The sequence below is a fragment of the Lepidochelys kempii genome, chromosome 7, assembly GCF_965140285.1.
Source record: "Lepidochelys kempii isolate rLepKem1 chromosome 7, rLepKem1.hap1, whole genome shotgun sequence".
Taxonomy (NCBI): Eukaryota; Metazoa; Chordata; order Testudines; family Cheloniidae; genus Lepidochelys; species Lepidochelys kempii.
Window position 1 is genome coordinate 110,576,372 of NC_136386.1, and position 21,039 is coordinate 110,597,410.

Genomic DNA, 21,039 nt, shown 5'->3' on the forward strand with positions numbered 1-21,039 from the left:
CCCGCCGTCCGTGCAGCTCCAGCCTCCGCTTTGCCCCCTCCCCCCTTGCAGCGCCCTCCGGGTTGCACAGTCCGCAGCAGCAGGCGGCCAGGCCCCCCCCGGCGCAAGTGGCCCAACTCTCGGGCGCCGCGCGCAAACGCACCGCTCCTTCCCCCACCCCTCCTGCCGGCGGTGTTGTGACATCACCTCGCAGGGCGCCGTGCCCTGTGACGTCAGGGGTAAGGACCTCCTCTCTCCTCCAATCCGGGTGGACGGGGTGGGGAGCGGCCGCCGCTTTCTCCGCCCGGCGGGGGGCGGGAGGTGAGACCCGGATGAGGGGGCAGCTGGCTGCTGCTGTGTGAGGCGGAGCGGACCGCGGAGGAACCGCGCGGGTATCTCGGGCGGACTGAGGCGGAGGCTGCGCCCCCTCCCAGCCCCTCCGCACCTGCCCCAGCTCCATGCCCACAAGATGGAGGCGAGGGCGCTGGTGTGAGGGGGGAGCCCGTGCCCAGGTGCGCGCCTGGCGGGCGTCGAGGCGGAGATGCTGCTGGTCTATGTGATCCTGATCTCGGCTCTGGCCGGTTCCTTCATCACGCTGCTGCTCCAGCTGCTGCTGCTCTACAGGAGGAAGCCGGAGCCCCCCGGGGTGGCGAGAGCCTCCGGCGGCCTCTTCTTCCCCAGGGTCCTGCCCGACCACAGCCTCAGGGACTATTTCCACGGCTCAGAGCCGGCGGGCAACCATCCGCCCCAGGAGCCTGCCCCTGCCGCCGCCGCTGCTACCCCCTCCCCGGGCGCCGCCAAGCCCCAGGCTGAGCCCGGCGCCAAGCAGCAGCAGCAGCAGCAGCAGCAGCAAGAGCCCCCTGCGCCCCCCTCCTCCCGAGAGGAGACCTGCTACTTCCTCAATGCCATCTGCCTCTTCCTCTTCAGGGAGCTCAGGGACACCTCCCTGGTCAGGCACTGGGTCACCAAGAAGATCAAGGTGGAGTTCGAGGAGCTGCTGCAGACCAAGATGACGGGCAAGGTGCTGGAGGGACTCAGCCTCAGGGATGTGTCGCTGGGCGATGTGGTGCCCCTCTTCAAATCCATCAAGCTCATCCGGCCAGTGATCTGCAGTGACGAGGGCTGCCCCGAGGAACTGGGCTTCGAGGTGGACCTGGAGTATAATGGTGGCTTCCACCTAGCCATCGATGCCGACCTGGTCTTTGGCAAGTCGGCGTACCTCTTCGTCAAGATCTCTCGGGTGATGGGGAAGCTGAGGCTGGTCTTCACCCGCTTGCCCTTCACACACTGGTCCTTTGCTTTCATGGATGATCCTGTGATAGGCTTTGAAGTGAAGTCCCAGTTTGAGGGGAGGCCCATGCCCCAGCTCACTTCTATCATCGTCAACCAGTTCAAGAAGGTCATCAAGCGTAAGCACACCTTACCCAGTTATAAAATCAGGTAAGGTGCTATATTCCCCTCTTCCCTGGGGTTACCTTGGGACAGGATGCATTCAAATGCCTGTCATGTACTCTTAGGTAGAAAAGGAAAGGTTTTTATTGGCACTTTTTCAGGCATATGATAATGGCACTTATGGTATCTTTCTTCTTGTGATCTCAAAGCACTTTGTAAAGGTGAATTAGTATCACTTCCATTGTTTTACAGGTGAAGAACATGAAGCACACAGATCAGATAGTAAATTAATGATAGAACAGGTGATAGAACCCAGGTATCCCAACTATCAGGCCAGTGCCTTATCCACTTGCTCCATGCTATTTCTTTGGAAGGTAGAAGGATGGCCTTGTCACTAAAGCACAGGATGCAGAGTTGGGATATGTGGGATCTGTTCCAGGATCTGCTACTGACTGACTGTGCAACCATGGGCAAGTCACTTGGCCTCACTTTTCCTATTTGAAAAACCAGGGACAGTAATTCTAACATGAGACAGGAATTAATTCACTCACTGTAAAGTGTTTTGATATGCTCCGAAAGGCACTGTAAAAGTACAAAAATTATCTTTTTTTTCCCCAGTTCATTACTGCTTCCCGCTGCTCCTCCAGCCTCTCCATCTGCCCTTGCTCAGACCTAAAAGCTAGCTGGCGACAGCTGCTCGCTACTCATGCTGCAATCATGGAATTTTCTAGTGCCAACTTTGTCTTTATTGTAGTAAAGGAGTGTGAAGAGCACTTCTGTCTGATTTATACACACTGCAGTTTTGCATATAATGGGATGTCCGGTGATTTATCTATAGTGGAAGAATCCAAGTGAATTCCTCGCTGCCTAATTGCTGCCTGGTCTGTGACTATAAGTATTCAGTAATTTACCAGTCTCAGGGAACACATTTGTCCCATCATCCATCTGTATGTTCTCTATAGTTTGCATGATCACTTGCTAGATATATTAATGTGACTCTGTTTACTTGATTCCTCAGCACTAAGACTCGGTAAAGTTCCTCTCAGGGGAAGCCACACAAAGGAATCATTGAAGAGGTCTATCTGAATTCTAAAGTATATCTAATTTTTATGTTGAGGAGATGGCTTTAAAAGTCTTTCCTGTCTATTCTTTGTTACAAATTTTGCTAAGCTTGTGTGACTATATATATCTGCATGTGTAGAAAATGATCTAGGGCTTGGAAAATCCACAAAAGCAGGGCAGGTAAGAAGCTTCTCAGGGAAATGCCATTTCAGAATCTTAATTCTCTTAATAATTTAGAGGCTTTATGGTTTTGAATATAACTTACAAAGTCTGACTCAAGTCTAAACCAGTGTGGTTGGGTCTTCCTGAGTCTTCACACAGACACTTCAAGTACTTCAGATGTTACTCATAGCATTCCCACAGTGCAGCAAAATGAAAACTGAGGGAACACTTGTCAGCTTTAAGGGTTGCTATTCAGAACATTGTGGACAACTGTGAAACTCACAAGAATCAGGTCAGTTTCATACAGTTGCAGTTTGGGAAAGGGACTTGAGCTACTGGTTGTGGAAAAGGACCTAAACCAGAGACTTTAAACCATGATTTGAGGATTCCAGTAACTCAGAGGTTAGGGGTCTATTTCAGCAGTGGGTGGGTGAGGTTCTGTGGCCTGCAATGTGCAGGTCAGACTAGATGATGATCATGATGGTCCCTTCTGACCTTAGTCTCTGAGGGTTAGGACAGCAAGACCCTCACTGACTTCAACAACCACTTGCAGCAAAGCGGAGAGGGAGGGAGGGAACATTCTTTTCCCTTCTTCCTTCCAGTTGCAGCGTGTCTGTGTGTAGGTCAGTGATGGATCACTCCCCTCTTCAAGCAGTTGTGGAAGGGGTCTTGCATCTCACTTGGAAGGTGCCCCTGGATAGTGGAGTCCTCTCTCTTCATTCAGTCCAAGATATTTGATGTCTTGTAAATTTTTCAAATCCTGTGCATGAGAGCTACTGGGTTAGGATTGTGAGTGTGGGTGAGAGAGAGAGAGTGATAAGTTAAGAAAGGGAAGTATGTTGTGGTGGAGGAGAGATGGATTTTAAAAAGAGAATTCTGAGTGACAGAAAATACTGGGCAGAGGTAGAGCACAACATTTAGTAAGAAAGAGATAGGAGTGTGGAGAAGGAGTGGGGCAGAGAAGGTAACTGATACTGAAAGGAAAGGTATAGCATGGTATGTTATAGGAAAGAAGAGTGAATTCTAGGGAAAGAAAGTCTAAGTAATTTTGTAAGCTAATTTTTAAAAAATACAATCCAATAAAATATTAAAAACTAAATAGTTATTCCCTTAAATAGTAGGGAGTTTGGCTTTGAAAGTGTCATAGTAGCATGGCTATTTTTTACCCTGGCTTATAGACTTAGTACACAGGCTAGTAGGTATTGGGTAACAAAATATCCACTCCTGTATATAAGACTGTTTCCTCAAGAGATCTGAATGTGCTTTATGGACATTGAAACCTAAAACTTAGAGCACATTCTGTGTGTATAGTCAAGCAGTACTTGTGGCACCTTAGAGACTAACAAATTTATTTGAGCATAAGCTTTCATGAGCTACAGCTCACTTCATTGGATGCATGCAGTGGAAAATACAGTGGGGAGATTTTATATGCACAGAGAACATGAAAGAATGGGTGTTACCATACACACTGCAACAAGAGTGATCAGGTAAGGTGAGCTATTACCAGCAGGAGAGGGGAAAAAAACCCTTTTGCAGTGATAATCAAGGTGGGCCATTTCCAGCACTTGAAACGAACGTGTGAGGAACAATGTGTGTGTGTGGGGGGGAGAAATAAACATGGGGAAATAGTTTTACTTTGTGTAATGACACATCCGCTCCCAGTCTTTATTCAAGCCAGTTTGCAAATTAATTCGAATTCAGCAGTCTCTCATTGGAGTCTGTTTTTGAAGTTTTTTTTGTTGAAGAATTGTCACTTTTAGGTCTGTAATGGAGTGACCAGAGAGAGTGAAGTGTTCTCCGATTGGTTTTTGAGTGTTATAATTCTTGACATCTGATTTGTGTCCATTTATTCTTTTACGTAGAGACTGTCTGATTTGGCCAATGTACGTGGCAGAGGGGCATTTCTGGCACGTGATGGTATATATCACATTGGTAGAAGTGCAGGTGAATAAGCTCTGATAGGGTGGCTGATGTGATTAGGCCCTAGGATGGTGTCCCCTGAATAGATATGTGGACACAGTTGGCAACAGGCTTTGTTGCAAGGATAGGTTCCTGGGTTATTGTGGTGTGTGGTTGCTGTTGAATATTTGCTTCAGGTTGGGGGGCTGTCTGTAAGCCAGGACTGGCCTGTCTCCCAAAATCTGTGAGAGCGATGGGTCATTCTTCAGGATAATATGAAGTTCCTTGATGATGCGTTGGAGAGGTTTTAGTTGGGGGCTGAAGGTGATGGCTAGTGGCGTTCTGTTATTTTCTTTGTTGGGCCTGTCCTGTAGTAGGTGACTTCTGGGTACTCTTCTGGCTCTGTCAGTCTTTCTTCACTTCAGCAGGTGGGTCTTGTAGTTGTAAGAATGCTTGATAGAGATCTTATAGGTGTTTGTCTCTGTCTGAGGGGTTGGAGCAAATGCGGTTGTATTGTAGAGCTTGGCTGTAGACAATGGATCGTGTGGTGTGGTCTGGATGAAAGCTGGAGACATGTAGGTAAGTGTAGCGGTCAGTAGGTTTCCGATGTAGGGTGGTGTTTATGTGACCATCGCTTATTAGTACCGTAGTGTCCAGGAAGTGGATCTCTTGTGTGGACTGGACCAGGCTGAGGTTGATGGTGGGATGGAAATTGTTGAAATCATGGTGGAATTCCTCAAGGGCTTCTTTTCCATGGGTCCAGATGATGAAGATGTCATCAATATAGCACAAGTAGAGTAGGGGCATTAGGGGACCAGAGCTGAGGAAGCATTGTTCTAAGTCAGCCATTAAAGTGTTGGCATACTGTGGGGCCATGCGGATACCCATAGCAGTGCAGCTGATTTGAAGTTATACATTTTCCCCAAATGTGAAATAGGTATGGGTGAGGATAAAGTTCAGCCACCAGGTTTGCTGTGATATTATCGGGGATACTGTTTCTGATGGCTATGTTCTCTGTGTATATAAAATCTCCCTACTGTATTTTCCACTGCATACATCTGATGAAGTGAGCTGTAGCTCACGAAAGCTTATGCTCAAATAAATTTGTTAGTTTCTAATATGCCACAAGTACTCCTTTTCTTTTTGCGGATACAGACTAACATGGCTGCTACTCTGAAACTTGTGTGTATAGTGTTGACCCCCATATAGAGAGGGGTAAACCTGAAGCACAGGTGATTGCCCAAGGTAGCACAATGTCAGTGGTTATTGGGACAGGAGCCCCAGAGTTCTAATACTGTTCTCAACTCTAAACCCCACTGCCTCAAGGAGAACAGTTTTGGAAAGGTAATCTTTCTTACTAGGCATTGCATGTTTTAAATTTCTTTAAAAGAAGGCAAAACACTGAACCTGTGATTCAGATATTCTTTTAGAGCCATGTAATTTATTCTTTATACAATCTTTCAGTGTTTGGGAGGAAGGCAGATAAATTTTACACCCTTTAAACAACCTGTTTCCTGACGTAAACATTCAATAATTTCTCATCTGCGTGGAATGTATTTGTCCCTGCCTCTCTTTTCTGTCATTTGAAATATTATTGGTTAAATATTTAACAAGCTGTGTGTTTTCAGTTCAAGCCCTTTCTGTGGCTTTCCCCGCCCCACGCTCGCTCTAGGAGTTTTGCAAATAAATAATTGAATAGCTGTAATAGTCTTAGGCCATGTCTACATGACAAGCCCTATAGCAGCACGGCTACAGTGCTGCAGCTACACCACTGTAATAGACACTTGCTACAGGCTGGATGAGTTTTTCTCTTGCTGTAATAAATCCACCCCCCTCAGGAGGTAGCGGCTATGTCAACTGAAGACTACTTCTGTCAGCCCAGCTGTGTCTGTACCTGGGCTTAGGTTGGCTTAACTATGGGTATGTCTATGCTGCAATTAAAAACCTGTGGCTGGCCCGTGCCAGCTGACTTGGGCTAACGGGCTATTTAATTGTGGTGTAGACATTCAAGTTTGGGCTGGAGCCTGGGCTCTAGGACCCTGCAAGGTGGGGTAATAGCCCAAACCCGAACATCTACACTACAGTTAAACAGCACCTTATTCTGACCATTAGTCAACTGCCATCAGCCAGCTGTTGGTGTCGAATTGCTGTGTAGACATACCCTGTGTGTCTCGGGTGTGAATTTTTCAGACCCCTGAGAGATGTCGGTGGGTCGGCTTAAGTTTTAGGTTTAAACCAGGCCTTAGAAAGAGAAGATGTTGGCATACAAGGATCCAGAGTAACAGCCGTGTTAGTCTGTATTCGCAAAAAGAAAAGGAGTCTCTAAGGTGCCACAAGTACTCCTTTCTGCATACAAGGAGTTCTCTTTTGAACCATTTAAAAAGGGGACATCATTTTGGCTCAGTAATTTCCAAATTACAGACCTCAAAGCTGTCCTATCTTTTTTCCAGCTGTTAAATAACATTTAAAGAAGCTAAAAGTACACTTTTTAAAAAAAAATTACTATTTGTAAGTAAGCAACTGCTATAGATTCTACAGAGATATTATCTGATGTCCAATGGCAAGAGAGGTCGTCTAGACAGTTGTTAATGGATTGATGATGTGCTCCTTCAAACAATCTCTTTTTTTAAGGTATTGCCCCCCACGACAAAAATTGAGAACCCCTGTGGTAGTCTGGGTGTCTATTCTGACACTCCTGGTAAAGCTTGGGTAAACTAAACATTTCCATTTATTTTTGCTTAGTCTTTTGTGATTACATTTTTATAGAACTATTAATGTATATAGTATACTAAGTGTTTTGCAGACAGATAACTGCACAACCTACTTCTGTTTTTTCCAAATACGAATAAAGTTGTAATGAACCGTGATTGATAAGACTCTTTACATAAGAGGAGAGGTGACTTGTAATCTAAGAAAGGTTGTGCCTGTCTTTGATTCTCTTCTGATTTTTAACAGATAGGTCACTTGAAAATAAACTGTAAAGTTATGAACAGATTGGTAATGTTGAATTTCTTAGGCTGATTATTCTTTATTGGATGTGACTCTAGATTGTCATCCAGAAAAAAAGTGGAACTGTCCAGCAGACAATTGCAGTTTTATTAAGGCTTATCACTATGGTGCTTATTCACCAAGAGCATAATTTGGCACATAAGAAATACTAATGTTGAATTGTTTAAGGTTGAGGTTGACAGACTTATTTTAAAGGTAACTGAAAGCCTGGACTGTCATGTGTGTAATTTGTAAAGTCTTGTGTGTTTAAAAAAGCCAAAATGGAGGGGCTCTTGTTTCTATGTGCTGTGTTGTAGTGAGAAATGTTGCTGTTTGTACATATCCCCCAAAGCTTGTCCACAGACCTGCCTTCCAGCTGGAGGAACAACCACCTCTTTGTTACGCCATGTGAATGTTACTCCCATTTTCTTTGGTAAACTGTCATGTTCCAACTGCTGGAGAATCTTCGGATTCCAGCATTCTATCTGGTAGTCACAGGGACTGGAGATGATTGTACCTGGTGATATTCTAAACAAAAGGCTCTTAACTATGGTTGTAGCTGTTTCCATCACTGCACACTGGCTCAACAGAAATTCTGGTCTTCAGAGTGACACAGACAGAGAGACTATCCTGGAAGGTTTGCACAGGTGGCAGATGTGGGGCATGTGCTGTGCTGAGGGGTGTATGTATTTTTGTATGTGTGCGCTGGTTGTGCTGATTTGTGCAGGTGGCAGTTGGGCCAATCAATCCATCTGTCTCCTGCGTACAACCAATGAAGTTGTTGCATGCAAATTAGTTGTAGAGAAGGGAGAGTGATTGAGTTACCTCTGATATCACAATAGTCAAGGACTTTTGGCATAGCACAGATACATGTTCTACTGTAGCTGTACACTGCACAGGTGTAACTTGTAAGTCAGAATGGCTGGAAACTTAAAAAATTTCATGGTAACAGACCACAAAACCCAATAATGATTGAACCTGGTGATATTCTGAACAAAAAGAGCCCTCAACCCTGTTTGAAGCTGTTTCCATCCTGCACAGTGACTCTGCAGACATAAGAGGCTTCAGAGTGACATTCCTGAAATGTTCCTGTATAGATTGTCACACTGAATCAGATATTCATGATCTGATTTATTCCAATTTTGCAATCCATAAGCTAAGGGGATAAACATTTTGACATGCAGTTAGAGCTTATGCTGAAATACTTACAAAGTCTTATTTATATATACCATTGACACTTTCGAAAATACCTGTCTCTTTTTTTCCTTGGCTCTTGAGCAAGAGTATTTGGATTTAACAAAACAGTTATTTTGATGTAACAGTTGTCATTCAAGGACAGAGCTTTCATCTGATTAAGAGCCAGTTGGCTAAAATTCTCTGAACGAGGCCACAGTATTATCTAAGTTTTTCTTTCCTTAATTGTCTACTGATGTGGTGGTAATGGGGAATCTTGGGGAATCCAGGGATGAAAGTCATCTTGTTACCTCCCATACTTCCAGCATGAGGGAGACTTTCTTGTACTTGACTTGGTGTCAGCATCCTGACACCGTCAGCCTGTTAACCACCCAAGCACTTTTTTGGGCTTTGCCAACCCTTACTTTATCTTGTAAGTTAACAGTAGGTGCACCCGAGTCCCTTGAAACATTGCCTTATAGTATTCAGCCCCTTAACCACGGAACGCTCACAGAAATACCAGATTTGCTGTTCCCAAAAGAACAGTATACACATCAGCTTGAATGAGTCAACTCAGGGTCAGCATTTCACTCAATACCACATCACTGAGATGTATTTATAGTGAAAATAATAAGTTTATTATCAAAGATTTAAGTGATAGAAAGAATATTGGAAACAAATAGTTACATATAAAACAAAATCAGATACAGTTTCTAGGGTAAGGTAAAAATAATAATAAGAAAGCTATTGCTTTCTTTTATTTAACACTTCACATTTTAATACTGAAAAACCTCATGTCCTTAAAATATATAGAACTCCCATACTGTTTTAGCTAGAATAAGCAGATTAAGTATCAGAATGGATGAATTTGCAAGACCTTGAATTTGGAAATACAACAGATATCAGATTTGTAGTATTGTGGCTGTGGAAGTAAGTGGTGGTAGAATCAGGAGGAGAAGGTAACTAAAAGACTTTTTAAAATGGGTGTCTTTCTTGCACATGAAGGAAACTTTCTGCATCTTCTATCTAGTGAAGCATGTCTACATTCTCTACAGCTGTGTCTGATAATGGAACTTACCAGAATACTAAGGCTGTGTCTGTGTGAGAAAGATGATCAGTTTAAACTAAGGTGTGAATTTAAATTGATTTAGTTAAACTGGTGCTAATCTGTATGGACACACTTATTTCAGTTTAAACATGGGAAATTTTTAAGCTGAATTTTGGATCAGGTTTAACTTAAACTAAAATAAGAATATCCACCTGGGTTTGCACCACGTTAGCTAAATCTGCACTGATTTATCCTAAACTAGGTTTTAAACAGCATCCCATGTAGAAAGGCCTAAAAGATTCAGAGGGCACAATTTTGTATTCACACTTGTGTAAATCAGGAGTAAAAGCAATGTAGAACTGAGTGTAAGGAAGAAGAATCTGACTCAAATTCTAAATAACTCTTTAACATGCCTTCGTAGTTTTTCCATACACCGCTGAAAATTGAGACTTTTTTACTTGCAACGCACAATACATCTCACTAATCAGAATCTCCAAGTTATTTACAAATGTGAGTAACTGGTAGCATCCTCAATTCATTTAACATATAAAGAAACAGACATTGAAAGAATGGTTCAAAGTGTCAGAGCCAGCCAGTGGTACCCAGGTAAAGAAACCAGTTTGTCTCCTATCTATTCTCAGGTTGCAACCACCAGGCAATTAGACACATTAACTGTAAAATTATACCTTTACTTTTAAATCTAAGCCATTTAGCACATTCCTTTACAGTCAATTTTTCATCGGCTATTTTTAATGCTAAAACTGAAGTTAACAACCACGGTAGACCTTTTAACATGTATTTTGGGTTATTTAAAGTAACATAGAATTTTGTCCAAACATCCCATGTGTGGTACTAGCTAAAGAAGAATTTATCAGGAACTTGATTCACAGTTAGTTTCTTAAGAATGCACCAGAACTTTGCGGCAGAACCAAATGCAGAAGCTAAACAGATCAGAGAAGCAGGGTCTTACAAAGACTACTTTCTAGTAATGATTTGTTATCGGAAGTTAAATACCACAATTGATCACTTATGACTTACATTTAGTTAGTTAATGAGTTCAGCTAAACAATAACTGATTCCAAAATAAAGCAGGTGATTTGACACTTGACAGTATGACCCAAAAACTTTAGTTTAACCTATTTTAATTCATCATTACAGAACTTGTTATATAGCTTTTAAATTGACTCCATATTTTCCAAGAAGTATAAGCCAAAAATGTAATGTAAGCAAGACTTTGGCATAAAATGGTTCTTTGCTATTGATGTGACAAACCTAATCAGGTAACCGAGGTCTTGAAAAATGTAGTGAACATCTAACTGGAAGTCTAAACTTCTTAGCCAGAATTACCTTTTAAAGATAATATTAGAGGCACCAGTGATGTCCAGGAGCAGTAATTTGTTGAGAATCCCACCTCCCAGCTCTCCTTAGCTGGAAAGAGAGAAGATGATGAGACTTTTACTAAGATGCTGTTTCTGGAGCCTACTGATATTTTTATATCTCCCCTTTCTTGAAAAACACGTGCCTGCTACAGATTTGAAATTCTGTTTGCTGTAGCTGCCAGAAGGGAAAAGACGCATCTATTATCTCCTATCCTTTGCTCACCTAACCCAGGTGAAAAAGTTTCTGCTACTCTATTCTCCCTCTTTTTCCATTTTCTGGGTCCTTCTCCCCATGGAAAAATTCCAAGGCCTGTCTCTGTTGGTAGTGGTATCATTATGACATTGTCATCATTCATGACAGTTTCAGTGCTGCTCACCTGGTTCTTAATAGCACCAGTGAAACTGACCAGAGACTTCACTATATTGCTTGGCAAACCCGTGATAAACAGAGCTTTCTATAGACACTGCAGTTTATCACATTTGGAAGATCTTCATAGCCACAAGAGCAAATAACTTTTTATTTAAGCATGTTTATTTTTTTATTGGAATAGCTTATACAAAGCTCTAGGCACCCTGACAGGTAATTAATATTACAGCAAAACAAAACCCCAGCAGCATCAAATAACTTTCAGAAAGGAACTTGGCTAGTCTGCCACCAACTAAAAAGCTGCTTTCCACCCTTTCATCATTCCCTCTGCCTACTCCAAAAATCCTGTTGAAGAATATGTCTTTTGCAGTGTGCCCGGAAGGCCACCAAATTCAGTGTGTGATAAAATGAAAGCCTTAATTCTGTTGGTATTGATGATTTTGGCCATTGGTTCAGAATAGCAGAGAGAAGGGTTTTTAAAAATCTTTTTTCCTATTTTTTTTCTCCTATTGTCTAATTATGGGTTCTTGCAGTCAGAAGGTAAATCTCAGAATCTCTTGTCCTCTAAAAGTTTTAAGGTTTTTGGTTTTTTTTTTAAATTAGAATGTAGTAGTAGGTTACTGGTGTGCTTTTTGGATCAGTGAGGGCATAAGCTCTTTGACATGTGCATGATAACCAAATACTGCATTTTTGTGCCTTGCCTGCAATATATGTAGTTCTGTGTGACACAATCCTGTGTAGGAGAATTACATGGGGACCAAGAAAATCTCGGTGAATGCAAAGGATGGTGGGAATACCAAAAAAAAAAAAAAAAATCATAAAATCAATGGAGGTTGAAAAATTGTGTGTGAGAGAGAGAAAGAGAGAATAGATTTATAGTGGTAATTATATTTGTTTGCTTCAAAAACTGATCCATTTAAGGATTAGAGTTAATTGGTTTTGTGGGCAATGGCACTTCCTTTCTCAAAATGTTGACCCCCAATCCTACCTCCTGTTTGAAAGGATGTGTGTGAGATTTTTTGTCACAATTGCAAATGAAAATAAAACTACAGCACTGGCTTACCTTTCTTACAATTGTGGATTTTAAAAAAATGCTTGCTTTAAGACCAGTGTTGTATTTTTTGGGTAGGTAGATGCTGATAGGGTGAAAGCCTAGGGGAAATCTGATAAAGTTCTGTTGCAAACATCTTCAGTTTGATATCAAAGTGTGTGTGGGGGGAACTTTAATGTTTTGAATGTTTGCTTTTTTATGTGTTCTGATATCTCAAAAAAGACTTGTTTCAGACTTTGTTCTCAGTGAGGACAAATGCCTTTGTTATTTTCCAACAAACTTTAGTGTTTTTCTAACTGGTCTGTCATAACTTGCATATTTTCAAGGCTTTCAGTAAAACCTCTCGGGTTTATTTCAGATGACTACTAATCTTATCATTGAAAACTCAAGTTTATTTTTCAGATTAAGATAATGTACGACACCTAATGCTTTGGTTAAAGTGGGAGAAGGTATGGCCTATTGTTAAGGTTCAAAACTGGGAGTCCAACTTCCCATTGAGACTCTGAGTAAATCACTTAATTTTTGCCTAAGTTTTCATACTTAAAAATAGGGGTGATACTCTGCTATATAATATGGGTATTATGCAAATGTATAGCACTTAGACATTCTCAAATAGAAAGTAATATGCACACATGAAAGACTTATTCCTTTGCATAAGTTGGTCTTAGATCTTGTAAATCTTTGTAACAAAATAAAAAGTTAAGCTTTTAGAAAGCAATTTGAATGAGGAAAGTGAGTTTCAGCAATGTGGTGTCATAGAATGCTGCACTCTAATCACTATGGAACTTAATCTCATGTTGACAGTTTCACTGTAGTAGCTAGTCATTTCATGTTATTGAGTGACTGTGGTAAACTGCTTATTCAACATTCCTGCAGTGATTGCCTCAAGTCACCAACACTTGTCTCTGTATATAATTCATGTTCACACTTGCTTAGTTTTGAACTGTTTCAACATTTCATCACTCTCCATTGAACAATAGGAGAATTTATTAATTGTACTGCAAGGCAAACAAAATAAAATAGGGGGTATACTTGAGAGCGTGAAAGAAGCATTTGGGGGAAAATATTAGATACTCAAATGACTGGTTTGGTAATTCAGTAAAGAAGTGTCAGTGGGGACTGATAATCTACTAGTGGTTCCATTTTCAAAATGTTAATAGTATAACATTGAATTGTGCCTTTTTCCAGAGACATTACAAGTGATAGGTTGGACCAATGAAGTTATGAAGCAGAGCAGTTTTATTCTGTGTGTGTATATATACATATATATTTTGAACAACTTACAAGTTTTCCTGAAGATAGTCAAGTGAGATTTGTATTTGAATGGGACAGCTTTGATAAAATAAAGAACAGCAGTACGTAAGTGATGAGAAAGCACCTAGTCACCTTACATATGCTTCATTTTAAAAAATGCATCACTGAGGGTGTCTAAGTATATGTTTGCAAAAAGACAAGGAGTACTTGTGGCACCTTTGAGACTAACAAATTTATTTGAGCATAAGCTTTCGTGAGCTATAGCTCACTTCATCGGATGCATTCAGTGGATGTTTATTTTACTGCTGTATTATGGCTTCTGAGCAATTAAGTGGATTTGGGTTTAGAATTAGGTTAACTTTCATTTTTGGAGTAATAAGCAGTCATGATTTTTCTGAGTAAAAACATAAATTCACATATTTTTAAGGCCAGAAGGCAGGGACCATTCTAGTCATCTCATCTGACCTGCATAAAAGGCCACAGAATTTCACTAAAGGGTTCTTGCATCAATCCCAAAACTTCTGATGGAGCTAGAGAATCTTCTAGAAAGGCATGCTCATGATTTAAAGTCTTAAAGCAATGAATAATCCTTGGTAAATTTTGTCCAAAGGTTAATTACCCTCACTGTTTTTAAACAAAACCTTATTTCTAGTCTGAAACTATTTAGCTTCTACATTTGGTCCTTATCTCCAAGGTGCTTAGCACTCTGTGACTAGGGTATCTAGAAGATTGCCTTTAAGCTCTAAGATAAACCCCAATTGACAGCTTTGCTCTCTTGGTGCAATGGGACTTCCTACAATTAAGAGCAAAGCTTGCTGGTGCAGGAGACAACTTATTTGGGGGTTGGCCCAAGACTGTGGAACAAAGTCTCACAGGCACTATGGACTATTGCAGACCTCACCATTTTCCACTCCAAGAACAAGGTGCAACAAACATATATAGCTGAGTTTTTAACTATGTTCCAGAACACTCCACTGCACACATTTCTTCCCCTAGTGAGAGGATGAGGGAACAAATGTGTGATAGCTGTTAGTTATGTTGTTAATAGACTACTGAAAGGCATTCATTTACTACCGTGATGAGTGTGGTATAGAAAATTTATAGAATAACTTCAGCCATTGGATCTTGTTATGCCTTTGTCTGCCAGCTTAAAGACTCTTCTACTATCAGATATTTTCCTTCTATATAGGTGCTTATAGACTATAAGTCGTCATCTCAAAATTTTCTTTGTAAAACTAAATAGACTAACTACCTTAAGCACTAACATATTGCTTTGTGTATTTTTGGGTTGCAAAGATTTAACCAAGCACAAAGTTTGGCCTGCAGTAACTATTATTGGTGATGTGTGAGACACCTTCCCAGTTTCACTCTTAAGTTCAGGTTTATTTTTCAGGGCTGTTACTCTTTTTGTTGCTTTTAAAAACTTATTGTGGCATTCCATAGTTAGTGTGTCACTGAATCCATCTCAGATATTTTTAGTTTACAAACAGTAAGGTGAGTTTTATGTTTTTCTTTTCAGAATAGAACTCCATTTTAGCCTAACAGTGCATTGGGGGGAGCAGAAGGGGGGAGTGTTGTGGCTTTTCAGCACTGCTGAAGTGTCAATGGACACCTTAAATTAATTATTTTAGATGGTGACAAAAATAATAGAACATGAGACCAGTTTAACAGAGACTTGTGAAACTCTGGGATTACATAAGAGTGATAGAGAACTGAAAAGAGAGTGCAAGGGATGGCAAAGGTAAAAAGTAGAACTTGATATTTGGGTGCTGTAGAGTGTGGGGGAGGGGAAGGGCAAGATCCTTCCTGTCTGTGTTAGAGCCTAGATGATCTCTGCTTCCTTAGCTCCTGTAAGCCTGAGGAATGAAAGGCTGGCACAAAGAATCAAACCAGTCTCTCCCACATAACCGGGAGGAATAATACTGTTAGATAAACAGGAGTATTCAAATATTGATGAGAAGATCATGTTTAAATCATGTTTGTATAGCTTGCTATATTCTGATCAATGGAAAAAGTCAACTCCTTTTTTTAAAAACTTGAAATCATGGTAACAAACTGTATCTCTGAAATGCCACACAGGTTGTAGCTGTCAAAGTTTGACTCAGACTCACAATTTATCAGACCACTCTGTTTTATTAGCAAAGCTGCTCTGCTAATACATTTAGAAGTGAGTCCCCTGAGTGGGGCTTCTGTCTTTTAATTTATACAGTTTTTTGGAGAACAAGTTACAGAGAAGTTACAGACAAAAGAAGAAAAAGATTTTAGTCACCACCCTTCGAGATCCCTGAGACCAGTCACGTATCTTCAATTACCTGCCACCCTTAACAATCTCCTTTAACAGCTTCCAGTTAACTTAACTAATTGCCCTTCACACCTTCCATTCTGATGCCTGCTTCTTAGACGTGCTGGCTCTATCTTAATTGCTTCTCCATTCAAAAGCTAACTGTCCCTAGGTGTGCTCCCTCAGATACTTTGTAACATGTTTTGGCATGCCCTCTCATATACAATGTATCCAGTATGTCCCCTTATACAATGTTATACTTCCACATAGCAAAGTATCAAAAAATGAATCGTGTTTGAAAATCTAAATCGTAGGTTGAATTACAGGTAAAACATGGAATGGGAAATAACCTTCTGACTGAATTCTCCACTGTGCATGGTGATAAAACATATTTCTTCTAAATAGCACTCAGAGTTGTAGAAAAAATGCTACCTAAGTATTTGGTCTGTGTATACAGTATCTTCACTCTAAATTCAGTGAATAGTTTATTCAGATATGATGTTAGTTTGACACTCACTTGAGCAACAGTAAAATTGTACTATGTTCAGATAGATTTTAGTTATCTATAGTAGTGGTAGTTTGGACAGCTGCTACCTGGAGGTCTTATTTTAAGATCTAAAGATGGTAGCGAATAGTCTTATTAAAATATATAGAGAGTTTCCCCCACAAAGTGCCATTGTTAGATTTTTAACTATTTTATAAACCAGCCTGGTGTTCTTGAGGAACAATTCTCCCTCCTCATACATAAAAACTGTATCTTTTGTTTACAAAAAAAAATACATTGGGATCACAACAGTGAAATACGTGTCTCATATTCTCTGATTCTTACAAGGTGTTAGTGAAGAATATATTATGGGGCAATTAATGATAGAATTGACACCCTGAGTACATTAACTTCTTAGATTACAAATATGATGTTTTAAAGAATATAACTTGAATTATATTAGCATTTAATTCCTATTTTCAGGGGTTTGTTGCCAGCTAAAATTCTATCATTCAGTAAGATTCTTTCTTAAAAAATAAAATATCTAGAGATCTTCTATTGTAACATTTGTGAGGGAAATGGGGGAAAAAGAGGTAGCATTATAATACTTTGGTCTTTGAACTTCTATATTTAAAAATACTATGTGGTATGGGGCCAAGGGAGATATTTTACATTTCAACCGCAATGTCTTGCGAATCTTTGGTTCTCAATGTGTACACTCTTGCCTGTTTTGGCTTAAAGAAAAGGTCTAAAATATATCCAAATCCTTGATAGAAAATCAAGGAGAAAGTTCACTATGATTTACAATACTTATCTGCAAGTTTACATACATCATCTGTATGAGTTTCTGAATCTTTCCTTAGTGGTGAACTTATTTTTTGTTTTCCTGTGTCAGTTTTAAACATCACTGTAACTCTGTGAACAATATATTCTTATGGTAAAGGTTGCCTGTATATAAGTACTAAGATCTTCATGTTGGTTTTGTAATATGATGTGTTAAAACAGGATCACATTTTGTTTACCAGTGTCACTAATGTAATTTAAAACACTTAAGCATTTTGTACATCTGGTCTTGTTTACTGTGAATGGTGGTAAAACCTTGCTACTCCTATATAAAATCTGTCTGTTCCCATGTACGACTCCATTTTGAGTGAGACTTGAAGATGATGATGGTGAGTATGGAATTCCATGTTGTGATGTAAGCATTAAAATAAAAATCAAATAGGTGGTGACTTTACTAGTGAAAATTAATCTTGCCATAACTCACATGTGTAGCAAATGACCTATAATGCCAAGAGGGTTACTATCACAGGCAAGTTTCAGAGTAGCAGCCGTGTTAGTCTGTACTTGTGGCACCTTAGAGATTAACCAATTTATTTGAGCATAAGCTTTTGTGAGCTACAGCTCACTTCATCGGATGCATACTGTGGAAAGTGTAGAAGATCTTTTTATATACACACAAAGCATGAAAAAATACCTCCTCCCACCCCACTCTCCTGCTGGTAATAGCTTATCTAAAGTGATCACTCTCCTTACAATGTGTATGATAATCAAGGTGGGCCATTTCCAGCACAAATCCAGGGTTTAACAAGAACGTCTGGGGGGTGGTAGGAAAAAACAAGGGGAAATAGGTTACCTTGCATAATGACTTAGCCACTCCCAGTCTCTATTCAAGCCTAAGTTAATTGTATCCAATTTGCAAATGAATTCCAATTCAACAGTTTCTCGCTGGAGTCTGGATTTGAAGTTTTTTTGTTGTAATATAGCAACTTTCATGTCTGTAATCATGTGACCAGAGAGATTGAAGTGTTCTCCAACTGGTTTAGGAATGTTATAATTCTTGACATCTGATTTGTGTCCATTTATTCTTTTACGTAGAGACAGTCCAGTTTGACCAATGTACATGGCAGAGGGGCATTGCTGGCACATGATGGCATATATCACATTGGTGGATGTGCAGGTGAACGAGCCTCTGATAGTGTGGCTGATGTTATTAGGCCCTGTGATGGTGTCTCCTGAATAGATATGTGGGCACAGTTGGCAACGGGCTTTGTTGCAAGGATAGGTTCTTGGGTTAGTGGTTCTGTTGTGTGGTATGTGGTTGCTGGTGAGTATTTGCTTCAGGTTGGGGGGCTGTCTGTAGGCAAGGACTGGCCTGTCTCCCAAGATTTGTGAGAGTGTTGGGTCATCCTTCAGGATAGGTTGTAGATCCTTAATAATGCATTGGAGGGGTTTTAGTTGGGGGCTGAAGGTGACGGCTAGTGGCGTTCTGTTATTTTCTTTGTTAGGCCTCTTCTGTAGTAGGTGACTTCTGGGAACTCTTCTGGCTCTATCAATCTGTTTCTTCACTTCCGCAGGTGGGTATTGTAGTTGTAAGAATGCTTGATAGAGATCTTGTAGGTGTTTGTCTCTGTCTGAGGGGTTGGAGCAAATGCGGTTGTATCGCAGAGCTTGGCTCTAGACGATGGATTGTGTGGTGTAGTCAGGGTGAAAGCTGGAGGCATGTAGGTAGGAATAGCTGTCAGTAGGTTTCCGGTGTAGGGTGGTGTTTATGTGAGCATCGTTTATTAGCACTGTAGTGTCCAGGAAGTGGATCTCTTGTGTGGACTGGACCAGGCGGAGGTTGATGGTGGGATGGAAATTGTTGAAATCATTGTGGAATTCCTCAAGGGCTTCTTTTCCATGGGTCCAGATGATGAAGATGTCATCAATATAGCGCAAGTAGAGTAGGGGCGTTAGGGGATGAGAGCTGAGGAAGCGTTGTTCTAAGTCAGCCATAAAAATGTTGGCATACTGTGGGGCCATGCGGGTACCCATAGCAGTGCCGCTGATCTGAAGGTATACATTGTCCCCAAATGTAAAATAGTTATGGGTAAAGACAAAGTCACAAAGTTCAGCCACCAGGTTAGCCGTGACATTATCGGGGATAGTGTTCTTGACTGCTTGTAGTCCATCTTTGTGTGGAATGTTGGTGTAGAGGTCTTCCACATCCATAGTGGCCAGGATGGTGTTATCAGGAAGATCACCGATGGATTGTAGTTTCCTCAGGAAGTCAGTGGTGTCTCGAAGGTAGCTGGGAGTGCTGGTAGCGTAGGGCCTGAGGTGGGAGTCTACATAGCCAGACAATCCTGCTGTCAGGGTGCCAATGCTTGAGATGATGGGACGCCCAGGATTTCCAGGTTTATGGATCTTGGGTAGTAGATAGAATATCCCAGGTGGGGGTTCTAGGGGTGTGTCTGTGCGGATTTGATCTTGTGCTTTTTCAGGGAGTTTCTTGAGCAAATGCTGTAGTTTCTTTTGGTAACTTTCAGTGGGATCAGAGGGTAATGGCTTGTAGAAAGTGGTGTTAGATAGCTGCCGAGCAGCCTCTTGTTCATATTCCGACCTATTCATGATGACAACAGCACCTCCTTTGTCAGCCTTTTTGATTATGATGTCAGAGTTGTTTCTGAGGCTGTGGATGGCACTGTGTTCCACACGGCTGAGGTTATGAGGCAAGTGATGCTGCTTTTCCACAATTTCAGCCCGTGCACGTTGGCAGAAGCACTCTATGTAGAAGTCCAGTCTGCTGTTTCGACCTTCAGGAGGAGTCCACCTAGAATCTGCTGTTGTCATCATGAATAGGTCAGAATATGAACAAGAGGCTGCTCGGCAGCTCTCCAATACCACTTTCTACAAGCCATTACCCTCTGACCCCACTGGGTCAGTTAGATTGAGCACGAGTGAGGAGCTAGGCTCTGTCGGTCATAATCCGATGCTCTGAGGCTTTGCAGGACTGAACCCAGAGTTCCATGGCAAAACACCCCATCTTTATAGTTGTAAATTCCCATTTTAGTCCATGCATTCTGCAATGTCATCCTGTAATCATTAGTCCTTAAGTGGTGTTAATCTTGGGGTTTTCTGCTGTTATCATTTATTTGTTGTTTTGCCTTCGGGGGTGCCTGCCTCACCTCCGAGGTCATCAATGCTGCTAACGTGTTTAGCCTCGAATGCAATGGATATTTTCTGATTGTCTCCTGGTGTTTTCAAGTCTCTCACTTTTTCTTGACCATCTGGACATTTGTGATGGCTTTCGCACCTTATCTTTTCCTGATGCATGCATTCCTCATTTACGCAAACAGTCTCTCACAGAAGTCTTCAGAGATATACAGAATACATTGTAAGTTAAGTCTTGCTAAATCTTTTATAACTAAAACCATTCACATTGGGGCTTCAGGCCCTCAACATTTCTCTAATCTATTTATCATAGACACAATACAAAATCTTGTCTCTTACTAACTAAACTTTATAACAGGTCCTAATTGTAATACATATGGGATACAGGATCCGAGTCTCAGACAGTCATTCCTTTCTGTTATTCAAAATGGGTGGCTGGCTGAATGAATGAAATCAAAGTTTACATCAATTCTTATAGTACAATTCGAAAATTTAGCCCTACATGCAGCCCTAACCCTTCTTGCCCCAAGAGCCCTCACCGAATAACTTGCTTCCCAAAATAAAAGCTGCTTACTGGGAACCTC

At 41.1% G+C, this 21,039-nt stretch overlaps 1 protein-coding gene across 2 annotated transcripts in view; it reads left to right on the forward strand.

Moving 5' to 3' along the window:
- Positions 1–267: 267 nt before the first annotated feature.
- PDZD8 (PDZ domain containing 8) overlaps positions 268–21,039 on the forward strand; it is a 147,743-nt gene continuing 126,971 nt past the window's right edge. Inside the window, exon 1 of one of the 2 annotated variants that reach the window (XM_073354248.2) lies at positions 268–1,419. In XM_073354248.2, the coding sequence (XP_073210349.1) occupies positions 521–1,419 (899 nt within the window). In that variant the 5' untranslated portion in view covers positions 268–520. The remainder of the gene's footprint in view (positions 1,420–21,039) is intronic. The other variant, XM_073354247.2, reaches the window with a different exon arrangement.